Here is a 16,604-nt window from a genome sequence, read left to right on the forward strand (position 1 = left end):
TTTTTTTAAGTAAAGGAGGAATATGTATATTATGATAAATCATAGCTACTTTAACTTAGTATGGAAAAATACACAGCATTGAGTGAAAGATAAAATAAGAGAGCTTCTTTAATTGAATAGTATACTATTAATTTTTAGTGTCAATTTTAAGTCTTAGAATATGGAAATAATGCTCCAAGGCAGAATTTCAGCATTTGGTGAAAGGCATGTCTTTGTCTAGGTCTTTCCTGCACATCTGCTCCATCAGGACCATCAGCCACTCTAATATTGCCTTGATTCTCCACAGTGATTTACAGCTTCTGTTGCATATTTCTAGGCTTCTTCTGTATCATGACATGAACTATTGCACACATTAACCAGAAGCTGCACAGCAGCTTTGGTTTGTTAAACTTCCTGGGCTCTGATAGGATTTTTAACTGTTAATTTGACTTGGGGAGAAACTAGTGAATTCTTTTAGCTACAAGTCAGTATGTTGCTTCAACCATCTGTGGTTGAAGATGGTTAATGGAACCCTCTGGCAATCTTTTATTCCTAGTTTTGAGCTGAAACAGAAATGGGAGGAACCACTAGTTTCTGGAGAGTAAACCAGAATCATGGGGAGAGTGTGGCATCATCCTGACTTCCCTCATCTTGGGCACCCAGGAGAGCCTTCAGGCTTTCCTCGTGCAATACATCGATGTGCAACACATTGTGCCAGGAACAGATCGGTGCCTTGTGTGTCCCTTTGAATCATGTGACATTGCATATGAGATTATGGAGCATCTCATAGTTGTTTAGATATCAGAGGAAGGAAAATAGCTTTCATTGACATCAAGACCCCAGGATCAGACAATATCACCCTATTTTACCTAATTCAGCCTAAGTGTTCTGCCTAAAGACTGGGTTATTATAAATCCCTGGAAGGCTGCTTCAGATGAATTAATTCAGAAGTTGTAAAATATGCTTATGTAATCTCAGAAAAGGATAAGAGGGAATTTTCTCTTGTTGATGGCTTCAGAGGATGCAGAGTTTTCCCCTGTAGAACCACAAAATGGGAGGTGTTCCAGTGCTGGTGCCACAACGAGCAGTTACTAAACAAACAGTACTTTCCTCCAAGGAGCTATGTGGCATAACTGCTATGAGCTGGCATCCCATCCTTGGAATAGTTCTCAGTGAATTTCCCTATCTGCCTCACTACAGTTGTGAGAAAACAGAGAGAGCTGGTTCAAGGGTAAGGACATGTTTAATTCAGGAACTTGGGCTGAATGTAAATCCTCAGACTCAGGAATAGATCACAGAACCTGCCCTTTACCACCTGCTCAAACCCTTTCTTGTGATAAGAACACATAAAGGTAACTAATGACTTCACCTGTTTGCTTTCCTCATTTAATTAAATAGCCATAATTCCTGACCTGAGACCCCCACCCTCCCTCTTCTCCCAGTATTGCATTCACCATTCTCTGATAATTTCTCTCTCCTGCTTCCAGAATTAATAGGAAAGTTGGTCTCTGGGCTGTTCTCAACATCTCAAGTGTGAATCTTCCCCATCAAAACCTTCACAAGGAAAATAAATCATGGCCTCATCTGGTGATGAGGTCGTGATGCCACAGCCTCTGCTTTGGAAATTTATTTCTACTTTTCTTTTGTGAATAGATTTTGAAGAAGAGGAGATTGGGGTGACAGCTCTGGTGTTTCATCCTTTACACACTCTGAATTAGCATTGGCAGGCACTGGCAGGGACAAAGTCCCTCTCTGAATTGTCCCATACTTTGCTCTTCACCTGGCCCCGGAGCTTTGAGGAAAAACTTGCAGAGATTACATCTGTCTCAGCCTAATTTGGCTTCTTGACTTCTTGGCTTCTAAGACTCATCCTACTTCACACATAACCCATTCAAGCATTTTGCACTCAAATCCAGGCTCTACTACTTACTAGCTGTGAGATTTAGAACAAGTTACTTAATGCCCCATGCTTTTTTCTCTGAATAATAATTATATCCATCATAAAACAATGTTGTTAGGGGGCTGGGATTGTGGCTCAGCGGTAGAGCGCCCCCTAGCATGGGCAGGACCCAGGTTCGTTTCTCAGCACCACATAAAAATAAAGGCATTGTGTTGTGTCCATCTACACCTAAAAAATAAATATTTAAAAAAAGAGTTAAAAAAACCAATATTGTTAGAATTAAACCAGTTAATATATAAAAATATATCTAGAAAATATATTTTGGCATAAATATATAAATCATAATAAAGTACTTAGAAGATATTTAGTGATATAATTTTTCAATTTGTTATTAGTAGTATGATCACCAAGGATATGGGAGTATTTTGCAATCATTACTTCTAATGTTGTTTTAAGGGGGGGGATATATTGTTTTTCAGATGTACAAACCCTTGAAACATCTCTTCATGGAGCTATCAAAGAGAGAAAACTAAAATATTTATCAAATAATTCATCCAATTCCTAGACTCCAGAAAGTAGTAATTTTTACTTAATTTGTATTATCTCATTACATGCATTTTACAAATTTTATTTTCTCTCAAGAAAATTTTGCCCAATAGATGTTAGTATCCTAATATGAAGGATGAAGAAATTGAATTCATAAAGAAAATAAGTAATTTGTCACTGGCTCTCTCTTCCTCCCTCTGCCATATATATGCTGTACGTGAGCCAAGATTCAAACTCAAATTGTTTAACTCCCATGTCATGCCAGGGAATATGTAACTGATGAATGTCCATGACTGATAATGAAGAGAAAACTGAATTCCAGAAACAAAGGGAGTGGCAAGAAAGAAAGAATAAGCACAATATCAACGTGAGCAACTAGAACAAATTTAGAAGAGTTTTTTTTTTTTTTTTTCCTTTTGGGTACTGAACCCAGGATCCTTTAGCACTCAGCTACATCCTCAGCCCTTTTGATTTTTATTTTGAGACAGGGTCTTGGTAAGTTGCTTAGGGCCTCACTAAGTTGCTGAGACTGGTCTTGAACTTGAGCTTCTCCTGCCTCAGCCTCCCAGGCACTGGGATTACAGGCATGAGCCACTGCACCTGGATGATTTACAGATTTTTGTAGGTTCTTGTGTATTTACATTAAATAATTCAGCTGCTTGGGGATGAAAATTCAATTAAAATTATAGTGTATTCATACTCAGAATTATATGACCTGTACCCGACACCCCACTTCACTCCCTCACCTGCCCTCTGCCCTCTGCCTCAGCCTAACAAAAAAAAATTTTAATTGATTTTTTTTCACATATGGAAGAATCTAACAATGTATCTTCTAAAATTGGGGAGAAACATACTTACTCTTTTTTTTTTTTTTTTTGGTGAGATTTCCCAAGTTCTGTTCTAAAAGGAAAACCACCTGTTGTCTGATATAGAAAATTAAGGTATGTGTAAAATTATTTATGACAGATAGCAGAGCCCTATAAGATCATCCTACCAGCCACTTCAAATACAAAGGTTTATTTTAAAAGATTTCTGAAGGTACTTCTTTCCTAAGGCCTGAAATAAAGACTGGTTCTGTTCTGTTAGTACTTCCAGTAAGGCACTAGGGCACCTCTGTAATCCCAGCAGCTTGGGAGGCTGAGATAGGAGGATCCTGAGTTCAAAGCCTCAGCAAAAAGCCAGGCGCCAAGCAACTCGATGAGACCCTATGTGTAAATAAAATACAAAATAGGGCTGGGGATGTGACTCAGTGGTGGAGTGCCCCTGAGTTCAATCCCTGGTACTCCCCCCAAAAACAAACAAACAAACAAACAAACAAAAGTACTTCTAGTAGTCTCAGAGTTGATGTTAGTAATGCTATTTATTTTATGATACTTCCTGAATACTTAGCACTGAATTTTTAGTTTGATTTTGTTAGGTTCTCTAAAATGTAAGAGATTAGAGACCTAAATTTAAGACATATTCTCCTAACTATAGGGCTTTCCACCAATCTGTTTCCTCATTTTGTAAATATGATAGCACATTTACTTCACTGTAATTCCTTGAGGAAAAAATTTAACTTGAAAGTACATCATAGTGTGTAATTCACCGGTTTAAGTCCTTGTTATTTTTTCTTTTTTAGAGTCGCAAGTTCTTCTCCATTTCTCTCACCAGAAGACATTATAATAACTTGCACTCTGAAGATAGCAGATATTTATTTTTACTAGATATTAGATACATGACACTTAGGTATTATTAACTAGCATGTGGGAGAGCACTGGCCATAGAGTTGGGAATCTGAGATTATAATGCTCTTTCTCCTTAAGAACAGATGCTTCTAAGCTAGTCCCCCACAAATGTCTGCATTCATAACTCTTACCAGATATGAGGATTACCAGACATAAATAAATAGAGTAGCTTTTAGAAACTACATAGGCAATTGTTTTACTGGATGTGTAAGGGATATATCTGGGTCAGTGCTGGGTTGATAAATAAAACAGTAGCTAAATGAGGGTTTTTTTTTGTGTGTGTGTGTGTGTGTGGAATGAGTGGGTGTCAGGTGAAGTTCATATTTTGAAAATAAATAGACTTTATCACTAAGCTGATGGAACATGTGGAGGTTTGAGGGTTGGATAAAGGTAAAGATTGAGAAGAAATCAGTTGGTAGAAGAAAGCACTGTGATTTAACCTTGACAATGTAATCAGATCACCACACTTCGTAGGGATAGGAACAAACTTATTCAAATATTGTGGCATGTTTTAAGATAGTTTTCTGCTTATCTCTTTGAGGAGAGATTGCTCAGTATGACCGTAGAGTTAAAGAACATCTCCCCTCCCAGGTGAGGATGTCAGTTGATTACGGGGTGAGAGAGGTATAATGACCAAACTTCCTTTGGTATTTATCTTACTCACATGTCTTAGCTTAGTTTCATGATGATGTAGAAGATACTCTGAGAGGATAATCATAATGACAATGATGATGATGATAAAAATAGTAGCACGTACTCCTTTTCCAGCATATGCTATGTGTCAGGGACTGTGGAAGTACACTAATTTGTTTACTCTTTACAACAACTCAATAGGATCATCCTGTTATTCTTCCACTTTACAAATAAGGAACCGGAAGATGACTTGTTCAAGGACAAGAGTTGGTGAGTGGTAGAGCTGGGTTTCACACCTCCACATGTCTAACTCCATAACCCATGCTCTAGAAGAGCAAGCACTATTGGCTTTCTACCTTGTACTTTAAAAGGCACTGACAAGGAGTAGGACAGAAGATGGGCCTGTCAATTGGAAGCTGGATAGCACCAGATCTTCTTCTGTTTCCTTAGTTGGCTTGATTATGAAAAACAGGGTGATGTGTTCCACTCTCACAATTATTTCAAGGATTGAATTTAAATGCCAAATGCATATACTATCCACTCATAAATGTAAGAGGTTACAGAAAGATGACTGCTAGAGAGAGTCTTGATGAAAGTTCCCAGCCCCACAGCAGAACAGAGCAGAGATACCCAGTTGACTGAAAGCCTCCTGCTTACAGGCTCTGTGATCACCAATGCCATGTGGCATGTAGTCACTTAACAACTAAACAATAAGTACTTTTCAAGGGTCAACTGGATCCTGGAGGTGTTTTAACCATTAAAGTTTTGAGGATTGTACAAAACTGACAGGGTTCTTTTCTCAGAGTTTATAGTTCATGGAAAATTTTAATTATTAATGAAATAAAAACAAATGACAGATGATTGGAAGTACCAAAAAGGAAAAGCAAGGCGAGCTGTGTTGGTCAGGTTTTCATCACTGTGAGCAAAATACTTGACAGGAACAACTTAGAGAGGAAAAGTTCATTTGGGCTCACTTCTGAAAGTTTGGTCCATGGGTAACCTACTCCATAGTTCTGCACCTGAGGTGAGGAAGAACTGTGGCAGAGGAGCGTGACATGGCAGAGAAAAGCTGCCATCAGCTGATAGCAGTCCAGAAGCAAGAGAGCAAGGAGCCAGGGACAAGATATAATCCCCAAGGGCATACCCCTCAGGGACCTACTTTCTCCTGTCATGCCCCACCTGTTAACAATTACCAGCAGAAATCCACTCAGATTATTAATCCACTAAACAGCTTGATCCATTGATTAGATTATGGCTTGCATAATCTGATAGATTTGTCTCAACATTCCTGCATTAACAACTTTTGGGGGGACACCTCAAAAACTATAGCAAACTATAACATAAGGAGAACAAGGGTGGTAATATCTGGGGAAAGGTGCATGTTAGAGAGGGTAAGGAAGGACTCTTACTCATTGAACAAAAGGTACCAAGCAAGCACTTGCTGACTCAGAATACAATTTACAAAGGGGCTTAATTACCGAAAGATAGATCAATGGTCATGTTTCTGTTTCATATAATAGAAGGAACATAGTGATTTAAATAAATATTTATCTCATTGTATCTTGTATTCTTGATTGTCCAATAAGAGACATTTTGTTGGGTCTTATCTGGAAAGAAGTTTGTTTTATATTAACTTCCACAGGCTTAGGGACTCCCTTCCTGCTGGTTGGCTGTGACCATCTCTAGCACTTAGGATGTGTTTTGCTCTTGGGGTCTCATGAGGAAGGATTCACCTCTGGTGGTGGTGCAGGGGGCTATCTGCTGGTAGGATGCTTTTCTGTCCCCCCCCACCCCCCCAGATGTATTGGCTGCCTGATGTTCTAGTCTTCCTCCAGTTGTCAGCCAAAGCCTCACAGTCCCTCTCATGGCCTGGTCTGTGATGTCAGCCTTTTCAGCAGCCTGATGGGGAGTCCCTCCCTTTTGTTTCCACCTTTTGTTTCCACTACAGGCAAAGTGATCTGAGAGCTGAGTTTAGTGTCTCCCTCACCTCCCTTTGAGTGTGCCACCTCTAGAGGTTGTCAACATAAGCTTCTGCAGCAGGAAACATTCATCAGAAGAGTGGTTTCCATTGCTCAGGAGCAGAGCCCTTTCTCCAAGGGCAGATTCTCACCAGGTTTTTACCTGAGTGTCAGTGACTTTGGTCCTTGGTTTAGTTAGACACCTTGTAACTATGCCTACCATACCCAAAGGTTATCTGGAAGAGCTCAGTCAGATTCTGTCCAGAATGTGCCCTGACAGATGACCAGAATAAATATCTCAACTCTAGGCTCTTCCCAACTCCAGTTTGAGGAAACGGGTCTTTTTTTTTTTTTTTATAATTAAAGGACCAGACCCCCCAATCTATTTTTCTTAGACCTTGGAGAATACACAGATTAAGTATTAATAGAGGAAAATAGAGATTCTTCAACAATTCCCCATGAAAACAATTTTATTGATATGAGTCTACCCAATACATAGATAAAATGAATATGTCAGTTGTCTTCATCTTTGTTGTTTATATATTTGCTATTTCTAACTGCTTGTTACTGTTATTATTTATGGCATGTCAACAGTTTTGTTAAGTCTCTCTTGTTGGACCCCTTGCATTCACTTCTATAATTGGAAAAACATTTATTTTAATCAGATGCTCTTGAAATTTATCATTGGGAAGTGAAGAATTTTAATAAAAGTTAACAAAATTAAATCTCAGTGCATGCTTTGGCAGCAGATATACTAAAATTGAATGATACAGAGAAGATTAGCATGGCCCCTGTGCAAGGATGACATGCAACTTCCTGAAATGTTCCATATTAGAAAGAAAGAAAGAAAGAAAGAAAGAAAGAAAGAAAGAAAGAAAGAAAGAAAGATCCCAATTTCTTTGCCTGTCCTATCTTTTTTTTTTTTTTTTTTTTGGTAGTAGGGATTGAATCCAGGGGCACTTAACCATTCAGCCACATCCCCCGCCCTTTTTTATTTTTTATTTTGAAATAGGATGTCACTGATTTGCTTAGGCCTTGCTAAGTTGCAGAGGCTGGCTTTGAACTCGCAATCCTCAGCCTCCTGTTCCATTTTTGTGAAGTGATGCTACTTTAGAAACTGAAATTTTTGATTCATTAAGCAAATATTAATTGAGCACCTGCTGTGTGTCAGGTACCATTCTAGAAAATGGGAAATCAGCAGAAAAATAGGTATCTTTCTTATATACTGAGTTTTATGTTAGAAGTTGTCCATTGTAATGTGCTTTTTACCTTTCTCTATTTGTCTCTGTGGAAAACAGGTTTACAAATATACAAAATAAACTGAAAGAAAACTTTTCTGAATGGAAACTGAATTTTCCTCCAATAGTGTTTTATAATATGCTAAATATACTGTCTCATGTTATTTGGGAAGTAGGTGAGCCATACAGGTTAAATAAAAAATATATGAAAATGGACCAAAGACTTATCTTTTAATCACTATTTCCTGAGAAATTAACATTACTATTACATAGGATATTTTGTTTTCTTATATAGTCAGCCAATCAATGAACATTGCTTGTCCACTATTATGACTCTGAAGCTGTAGTATGATGCTATACATTTATTTAAAGGGGATAAGGATGGGGTGCTGTGGGGCATATCTGTAATCCTGACTACTTGGGAGGCTGAGATAGGAGAATCACAAGTTTGAGGCCAGCCTCAGCAACTCAGAGAAACCCTGTTTCATAAAAAAAATAAAAATAAAAAGGACTGGGAATGTGGCTCAGTGTCCCCTGGGAGTTCCTTCACTACCCCTCTGTCAGCATTTTCAAGTTTCCTTTTTTGCTTCTCATTCCATTCATAGTTAGACCTTCAAACCAGACTGGGTATTGAGGGATCCCTGTGTATCTCAGCTGTGACTATTCATCTTTTAAATAACACCTGCTTTCCTACATTGCCCAGAAACATGCAAAGATATTTCATCTATAGAACTGGAAGAAGTTTATCCATCCTCCATTTTTTTTTTCATTTATTAGGGACACTCTACTGTATTTCTGGTCTTTGACTAGGTTCAAAGAAAGTATAAAAGCTCTACTGTACTTGGATATTTTCTCTAAAGTATATAGACAGAGTATCAATGATGCTTAAAAACAGAGTGAAATTATGTTGATTTTAACTCACTAAATTATTAACAAAAAGTAGAATGAGCCATAACTAGATGCTTGCCAGATTTCATGTATATCCACCAACACTTTATTCTGCTTCTCGGGGTATATAAAAATCAGATGAGCATGAAAATGAAAACATGCTAAAGAAAGCATTCTTAGGATATCTTTGCCTCTCTAATTTTGCATCTCAAAAATGTCTTGGGTTCAATTTGACAACAATTTGGTTTACTAAAGATATTCTTAGAAGAATTGGTATTTGTCAATAATTTTAAAAGCATTTAAAAATCAATACTTTTAAAGAAAAACATTGGAAGTGCAATAAGTATTATTTTTAGTAGCAGCAGAAGAGAGAGTGCCAAGTTTTTCTTTGCTTGGAAGGTTGAAGTATTCCTATGATAATTGGAAAAATTTAAATGGATTGAGGTATCCCAGGAAGATGAATGATGTTATTTTTAGTTCTGAAAGTCATGGGTTTTTGCCTACTGCTCTTTGTAACATAATGAATGCAAATGTTTGGACGTTTTAGAATAAAACTTAAGTTGTCCATTCCTTCTTTCTGCCAAAAGAGAAAGGAAACATTAACCAGAGCAACAAAACTGCATATTCAAATGGATTTTTCTGGCTTTCTCATTTGTGATTATTAAATGTCAATAAAAATTATCATTCTTTTGTCTAATCAATTTAGAAATTTGACTAGGTTCCAAAATGTTAGTATAATGGTACTACTTCATTAGACCAATGAAGATCTTAGTGTTTTTCTGAAAAATCAAGTGCTCATGTAGTTGGGTTTCCTATAAAATTTCATAAATTACACAGCTTGCAAATACAACATTCAGTCAAAAAAAATTAAACCTTAGCAATAAAGATTCATGAAATAATCATGGCAATTCATAATGATCTCTTTCTACATATGATGTACTACATCTAATGTCCCCTTCAGTTAATTCACAGATAGCGAGAATTCCATGTAAAATCAAAGAATCTTGATTTCCCTCAGAAAACATCGGAGCTTAGCACGAAGTTTATTTGTGGCAAGACTAAGTTAAAAAAGAAATCAATATTTACTGAAACTTATGAGCTGATTCTCTAGTCATTCAGCACGATCCCTTTTCTGAATATCTTCCATTTGGAACTCATAATTTTGGACTGTTGGTCTTATTTTACAAGTTGAGTGTAAGATCAGGCACCTACTATGAATTCCTGGAAAATTATTGATACATTACTATGAAGTTATTTAAGTGTTCTTAAGAAAGAATCCTGCATGAATAGAGACAGCATCCATCTCCTCACATGTGAGTGTGTTTGTGTGTGTGTGTATTGCATGTGCAATCCTGTAGTGCTTAGCTTAGAAATTCAGTATTGTCAAATGAATAATCGAATGAGAATGTTGATATGATGCTTTACGGATTTTCTGCTACAGGAATTTCCAAACTATTCTAGGTGCAATAAAGTTGAACTTGGAAGGTAGGTGAACTTAGAGAAGAGAACCCGAGTTCAAATAAAAGTTAGGCCACTGATTCACTCAGCTTTACATCCACATTTTATACCCTTTCCCCCATCTACTCTATTCCCACCACTCCTTTCCCCTTTCCTCTTTTTTTTTTTTATTCTATCTGAAAAATCTTTAGAGTGTTGATTGTCTTTTTCCCATTCAGCCCTAATATCTAGTTTCTTTAAATCCCTAATGAAGTTGAGATCCTCTAGGACAAGCTGCATGTCTGTGGAGTACTTGGAACATCTCCTTGAGTGGACCTACCTACCTACCTTTTTGGGTACCTGGATCTTATGGAGTTGGCTTCACTTTTCTCTCCTGACTATAGTTGGTCTTTCCTGATTTTCTCATCTTCTTCTCTTGTTTTCTTTATATTCCTGATTAGCAGTAAAATTGTTGGATAAGCATCCAGGTCTAGTCTGAACCTTTCTAGATAGTCATTTTAACAGAGATGCTGTAGATACAAACTTAAATCCTGATCATCTGTAAAGTCAAAGTAGCAGATGCTCTGTGAAAGAGAGAGAATTGAGAGGAGCTTTTGCTTTCTCTGTGTAGTTTTTAAATTATATGCAGATTCTCAGCTTTCTTATTTTTGTATTTTCCGGCTTTTTAAAGTGCTTCATCCCCTTCATGTTTTTATAGGGAAAACAAGGCTCTAAGAATTCTTGAGCACTAGAGGGTCTTTTCTGTACACCTGCTGACTCTGAAATAATCTTTTTCTTATTTTTTATTTTTTATTTATTTTTTACTTTTATGAGGAGCAGTATTTGTATTGGAGAACCACTTGGCATCAGTGCCCAAGTGCAGATGTCCTATCGTATAAGATAGTGTCTCATTCAGAAAACTCAAGATAGAATAAAATAAATAACAGCATCTTGGCTCCGTGCTCCATTCACAACTGTTAATTTTACAGGGTTATGATTCCATCTCTGAGCAGAGAGCTCCTGGCAGAGACAGCTGCTCCTATGCCCCAGATTGTGCTGTGTGCATCCCAGTAGGAATCATCAAGAACAGCAGGATGGCGGCAAGGTGGTAGTGTAGCAGAGGGAGAAGCAGTTGCAGCATGGGGCTGGGAGGAGGGAGCAGGAGGGGCTTTTCCAAAGTGCTTTCCCCCTACCCTTTCCTTCTTTGTGTGGATACATGTATGCTTAACTGAAGAAGGAGGAAAACCTATCTTGAATTTTGCTGAGAAAATCATCAATCCTGTAACTTGTTTTAAACAATAATGGTCCTGTGTTTGTGTCCAAAGAATGTCAAACAGGACTACATCATGATTAGCAGGATCTGGGTCACTGGGGCACAGCTGGTATGGCAGGTGGAAAACATACTGTGTTTTACCTCCTTAACTGCAGCAAAGGCCAAGTTCAAGGCCAAGGCCAAGTTTGGGACTAAGCACAGGACATTATACATGATAAACACTCTTTTACTAGTGGCCTTTTGAAGGAAAGATACTGGTAATTGCTATATTTTTCAGTAGCTAGAAGAGTGTTTACAAACCAAGAAAAAGTTAAATGTTTAAAAGTTAAAGGAAGGAATTAATGGGTACTGTGATTAGCTAGCTGGATCACCATGATAAGCAATGGAGCTATAGAGAAACTTGTGAACTTGTGCAGACTTTTCTTCCCCACTACTATTAGATTGTACCTTATTTACTTTATATTATTATCTTCTGATTTAATTTCCAAGTGGAAAACATCACTTGCAGCGCATGTAAGGCTGCAAATATTGCCATCCAAAATTTTTGCATTCTATACATCCACAGTGAGCACCTATAATCCAGGGACTCAGTAGGCTGAGGCAGGAGGATCATAAGTTCAAGGAGAGCCTCCACAACTTAGTGAGACCCTGTTACAAAATTTGAAAATAGAAGGGTCTGAGTATGAAGCTCAGTGGTAGAGCAACCCTGGATTCAATCTCTAATATTACACACATACACACACACACACACACACACACACACACACAAGCACATGATATAGCATTCTAGTCTCTTGTATTTCATACTAGGTTGATTTTATTATGATAATGAAAGCTAATTTTAGGTTTAACATTGCTTTGGGGATATGAAATTGTGGTTTAGTAAATCTATACTGCTTTTTGAAAAATGGAAAGAGCAGCTCTCACTTTTTAAATTAAAAAATAACAACAGTTTTCTATATTCAGATTTCAAAGGTTTGATATGTTTATTACTGATGTTGGACCACACATAGAAGAAAGTTAGATATCATTTTATGACCAGTATTCTGAATTGTCACATTCTGCACAAAATCCAAAAGTCCTGGAATTCATTTGTATTTTGTATAAAATCCTGATGGGGCTTACTATGTAAACCTTTACTGTACTATTTTTTTTTAATATTTATTTCCTTATTAAGTTTTTGAACTCTTTGAGGTGAATATAGATTTTTACTTAATTTTTTAAAAAAGTTTTACAGACTTGCTCTCAGAGATACTAACATTCCAGTCTTTCAGAGCTCTTTGGTGAGCCTAGGGTGAATGAGATTTGAATTTTGAAGGTACATCTAAAGCCAAAGTGTTAGCTGGGCAGTGGAGTAATATTGAGCTGGAAAAAAGAAGTAAGTATGAAATAATGCCAGTGATTCTGGAAGGTCAAGGGAATCCCCATAAAAATCCTGTGGGAGAGAGGAGCCTTGACGTGAACCTCAGAGCGTTGTTGATTCCCTAACTCCCAGTATGGCGCCTGGCACAGGATAAATGACTCAATACATATTTGTCGCATGTTGTGACTTGAAGGAAAAGCACATTACTCTAGCTTCTTTTTTTTTTTTTTCTCCCCACCCCCTTCTTTTCTCCACGAAGGTGGAAAAAAATGATGAGGACCAAAAGATTGAACAAGATGGAATCAAACCCGAAGACAAAGCTCATAAGGCCGCCACCAAAATTCAGGCTAGCTTCCGTGGACACATAACAAGGAAAAAGCTCAAAGGAGAGAAGAAGGGCGATGCCCAGGCTGCTGAGGCCGAAGCGAATGAGAAGAAGGAGGAAGCCCCCGCCGCCGACGGGGTGGGGAAGAAGGAGGGAGAAGGCCCGGCTGCCGAAGGGGCCCCAGCCAAGGCTGACGAGGCCGGCAAAGCAGGAGACACCCCTTCCGAGGAGAAGAAAGCCGAGGGCGCCCCCGATGCTGCCCCCGAGCAGGCGGCCGCCCAGGCGCCTGCCCCCTCGGAGGAGAAGGCCGGCTCTGCTGAGACAGAAAGTGCCGCTAAAGCTTCCACTGACAACTCGCCGTCCTCCAAGGCCGAAGACGTGTCCGCCAAGGAGGAGCCTAAACAAGCCGATGTGCCTGCTGCTGTCACTGCTGCTGCTGCTGCCACCACCCCTGCTGCAGAGGATGCTGCCGTCAAGGCTCCGACGGAGACTGCCGAGAGCAGCCAAGCTGAAGAGAAGATAGGTGAGCTGTGCAGTGGGCCATGCTCCAGGGCGTCCATGCAGATGGCCAGGCCACCCTGACCCTCAGGGGTGAGGGGAAACGTCTAGATAGAATTAACTGCGAAGCAAGGGAGTTGTTTAATTCCCCCCCCCCCCCCAAATTTCTTCTCCAAGGTTGAGAGAAAACTCAGAAAGATCTGTATAGCAGCCAGGGCTAGAGAGAGCTTAATTGGATTGATATAAACAGTCAAGCTAGATAATTCTGGTGAAAAGAAAATAGTCTGTGTGCCGATAGACTTAGTTTAATAAGTAATTACTGAGGCTACATATATTTTTTATGGATGACAATTAGCTAATGTGATTAATTGGCTCCAGGAAGAGAGAGAGAGAGAGAGAGAGAGAGAGAGAGAGAGAGAGGTGTAAATATAGCCAACACTATTGAACCAGATTATCTAGTGTGTGAATTGCCCACAGCAAAAACATAATCTCAGATCACTTTTCCCTATCCTACAATATGTTTCTGGGCATTCCACCCACCATCAATTGGTAAGTAACGTGAGTTAGTGTGTGTAGGCTCAGAGAATGTTAATTGTGACATTAATTGAGGTCAAACATAATTACACAAATAAGTCTGTTGATATTGCCAAAAGCAAAAGCAAAAAAAAAAAAAAAACCCTCCAAATACATGTTGTGAAGTCAAACATAAATTATTATTTTCCTTTTGAAGACACTATTTTCTTTCATATGCATAAATAATTCAATGTTGACTATGATTATTGGATTCTCTTTGGTTTGGAGCTGTAACTCAAGTTTGAGGGTTTCCACTATTACTGCACAAAAAGCCATTGCAGAATTGGAATAGAATGGACCTTCATCTCTGGAGACTAGTTTTGTCCCTCCCCCTAACAAATCCACAGTGATGAAGGATGTCAACCATCTCCAAGGTCTTTCTCTAGTTGGCCTTTCAACCCCAAAGATCCTTAGAGAGAAAGTTTTTTTCTGTACCAACTTAAAAGTTTGGATTTACCACTTTAGAGCCTCAGAAATTTAATCAACCATGTGACCAAGGGTCCAAATATAGACTAGACCACAGTGTGCCCTTGGGAGAGGACCTACTTCATGAGATTGGTCTGGGATATATTTTGGCATTTTGCTATCAGATGGATCAGAAAATTAACCACTGACCATTTGTTTTGATAGCCATTTCTCCAAATTAGATACTACAGGATGGCAGATAATCAATCATTCTAGATATTTTCAGTTCTATTTATTTTATCTTACCCCTAAAATCCTGTAAAAATCTATAGTGTATTAGTTATCACTGTTATTGGCATACTCTCATACTCTAGCTCCAGAACTATCTCATGCTTCTTTCTACCAGTGACTTATTTTAAATCTTTATTGTAACTATGTACCTGCCCCAGGGGCCTGACCTTGTGGTTAAGAAGATGGGAATTTTTCCCCAGAAAAGGTAAGGTATGTGATAAAGAATGGGGTGTTGGTTTTAATCTACTCAGCAAAATAAGTGGTGTTAATTCCTTTTCTTTAAGGGTTGAGCTTCTTGTCTGGAAAACATTCTGCATAGGGACAATTATGTGTCATGTCATTATATAAACCTTGGAAATTAATCATGCCTTTAAATACACAACATATTTGGCATTGCTCAGACCATATTTTCACCAGGATTTCTAAAGTTTTGAGTATATATACAAAGACATGATGTGATTTTAGGAATCTACCCTTGACTGAGACTGATAGCAAGAAGGACCTCTTGAATCAATGAAAAGTCTAATATGTAATGTAAGGGAATTTCATTTTGCTATTTTTCAAGTAATGATTATTGTAAATGGATTTTTTATGGGTAAGTGCTTAATAAATGTCAAAAGTTGAATCAATGAAAATTAATTAGATTTATTTTATAGAAAATAATTTGTTCACCATTCATATATGTCTCCTGTACCTTTTTAAAATTTTATTCAGTTATTTGATTTACAATGTATCTGATCACTAAAAGTAAATAGAGATAATACCGTGTTCTAATTATACAAATTCCATTTGAAAATTATCTCAACTAATGGGATTGTGTAACACTCATTGAAAGATGATTGAAAGTGTAGTTGAAGTTCAACTTGAAGGTAATCAGCAAGGGCAGTTTATTTATATTGTTTCTTAGCTTTGGGTAGATATTGTCCTCCTGGTTAGATTCTAACATGCTGTCTATAGTTTCTTTCTGGACTGAGTTATCTATTAGCGTTGCCTGCTATATATGACAAGCACAAATTGCTTAGTTGTGGTGAATAGCACGGAATCACAGAAACTAAATCTGACAAGGAGATCTATCATTTCATATCAGCCCCAAATTCCCAGAGGCTCTGTGTCACATTTCCTCCATCTCCCATTCAACTTCGTTCTCACCCAGGTTAAAATAGCAATGCTTGCAATTGGGCTATCCTGTTTGGAAATGGATGGTTACTATGGGTTGATTTAGAATTCCATGGCTACCTAGAGGGGCACACAGAGAGAAGCTAAGAGTGTGCAGTGGAGGTGGCAGCAAAATAATTCAAAAGAAAGAATCTAAGAAAATAATTTCTACCAGTAAGAGGATCAAACAGTTTGGATCAAATCTGATCACTGCTTTAATTCATATGGAAATGATTTGTAAATTATAAACATGTCATGTATTGCCACAGTCTGGCTGGGCACAGAATCACGAGCCACTCAAGCAGGAACAAAACTTTATTTTTGAAAATGCCACCAATACCCCGAACGCATCCGGCAAGGAAGCCTGTCCACCCAGGCAGCTTCTACCAGAACCAGGGCCCAGGACCTCCCCCGG

At 38.2% G+C, this 16,604-nt stretch overlaps 1 protein-coding gene and 1 non-coding gene across 2 annotated transcripts in view; both read left to right on the forward strand.

The window, feature by feature from the left end:
- Gap43 (growth associated protein 43) overlaps window positions 1-16,604 on the forward strand; it is a 94,964-nt gene that overhangs the window by 38,733 nt on the left and 39,627 nt on the right. Inside the window, exon 2 of the mRNA XM_026396185.2 lies at window positions 13,202-13,790. Coding sequence (XP_026251970.1) covers window positions 13,202-13,790 — 589 coding nt within the window. The remainder of the gene's footprint in view (window positions 1-13,201; window positions 13,791-16,604) is intronic.
- LOC113188354 (U6 spliceosomal RNA) lies at window positions 7,478-7,579 on the forward strand. The gene has a single exon (XR_003301534.2). It is a non-coding gene; the product is annotated as a U6 spliceosomal RNA (small nuclear RNA).

The sequence above is a fragment of the Urocitellus parryii genome, chromosome 2 (assembly GCF_045843805.1).
Source record: "Urocitellus parryii isolate mUroPar1 chromosome 2, mUroPar1.hap1, whole genome shotgun sequence".
Classification (NCBI taxonomy): domain Eukaryota; kingdom Metazoa; phylum Chordata; class Mammalia; order Rodentia; family Sciuridae; genus Urocitellus; species Urocitellus parryii.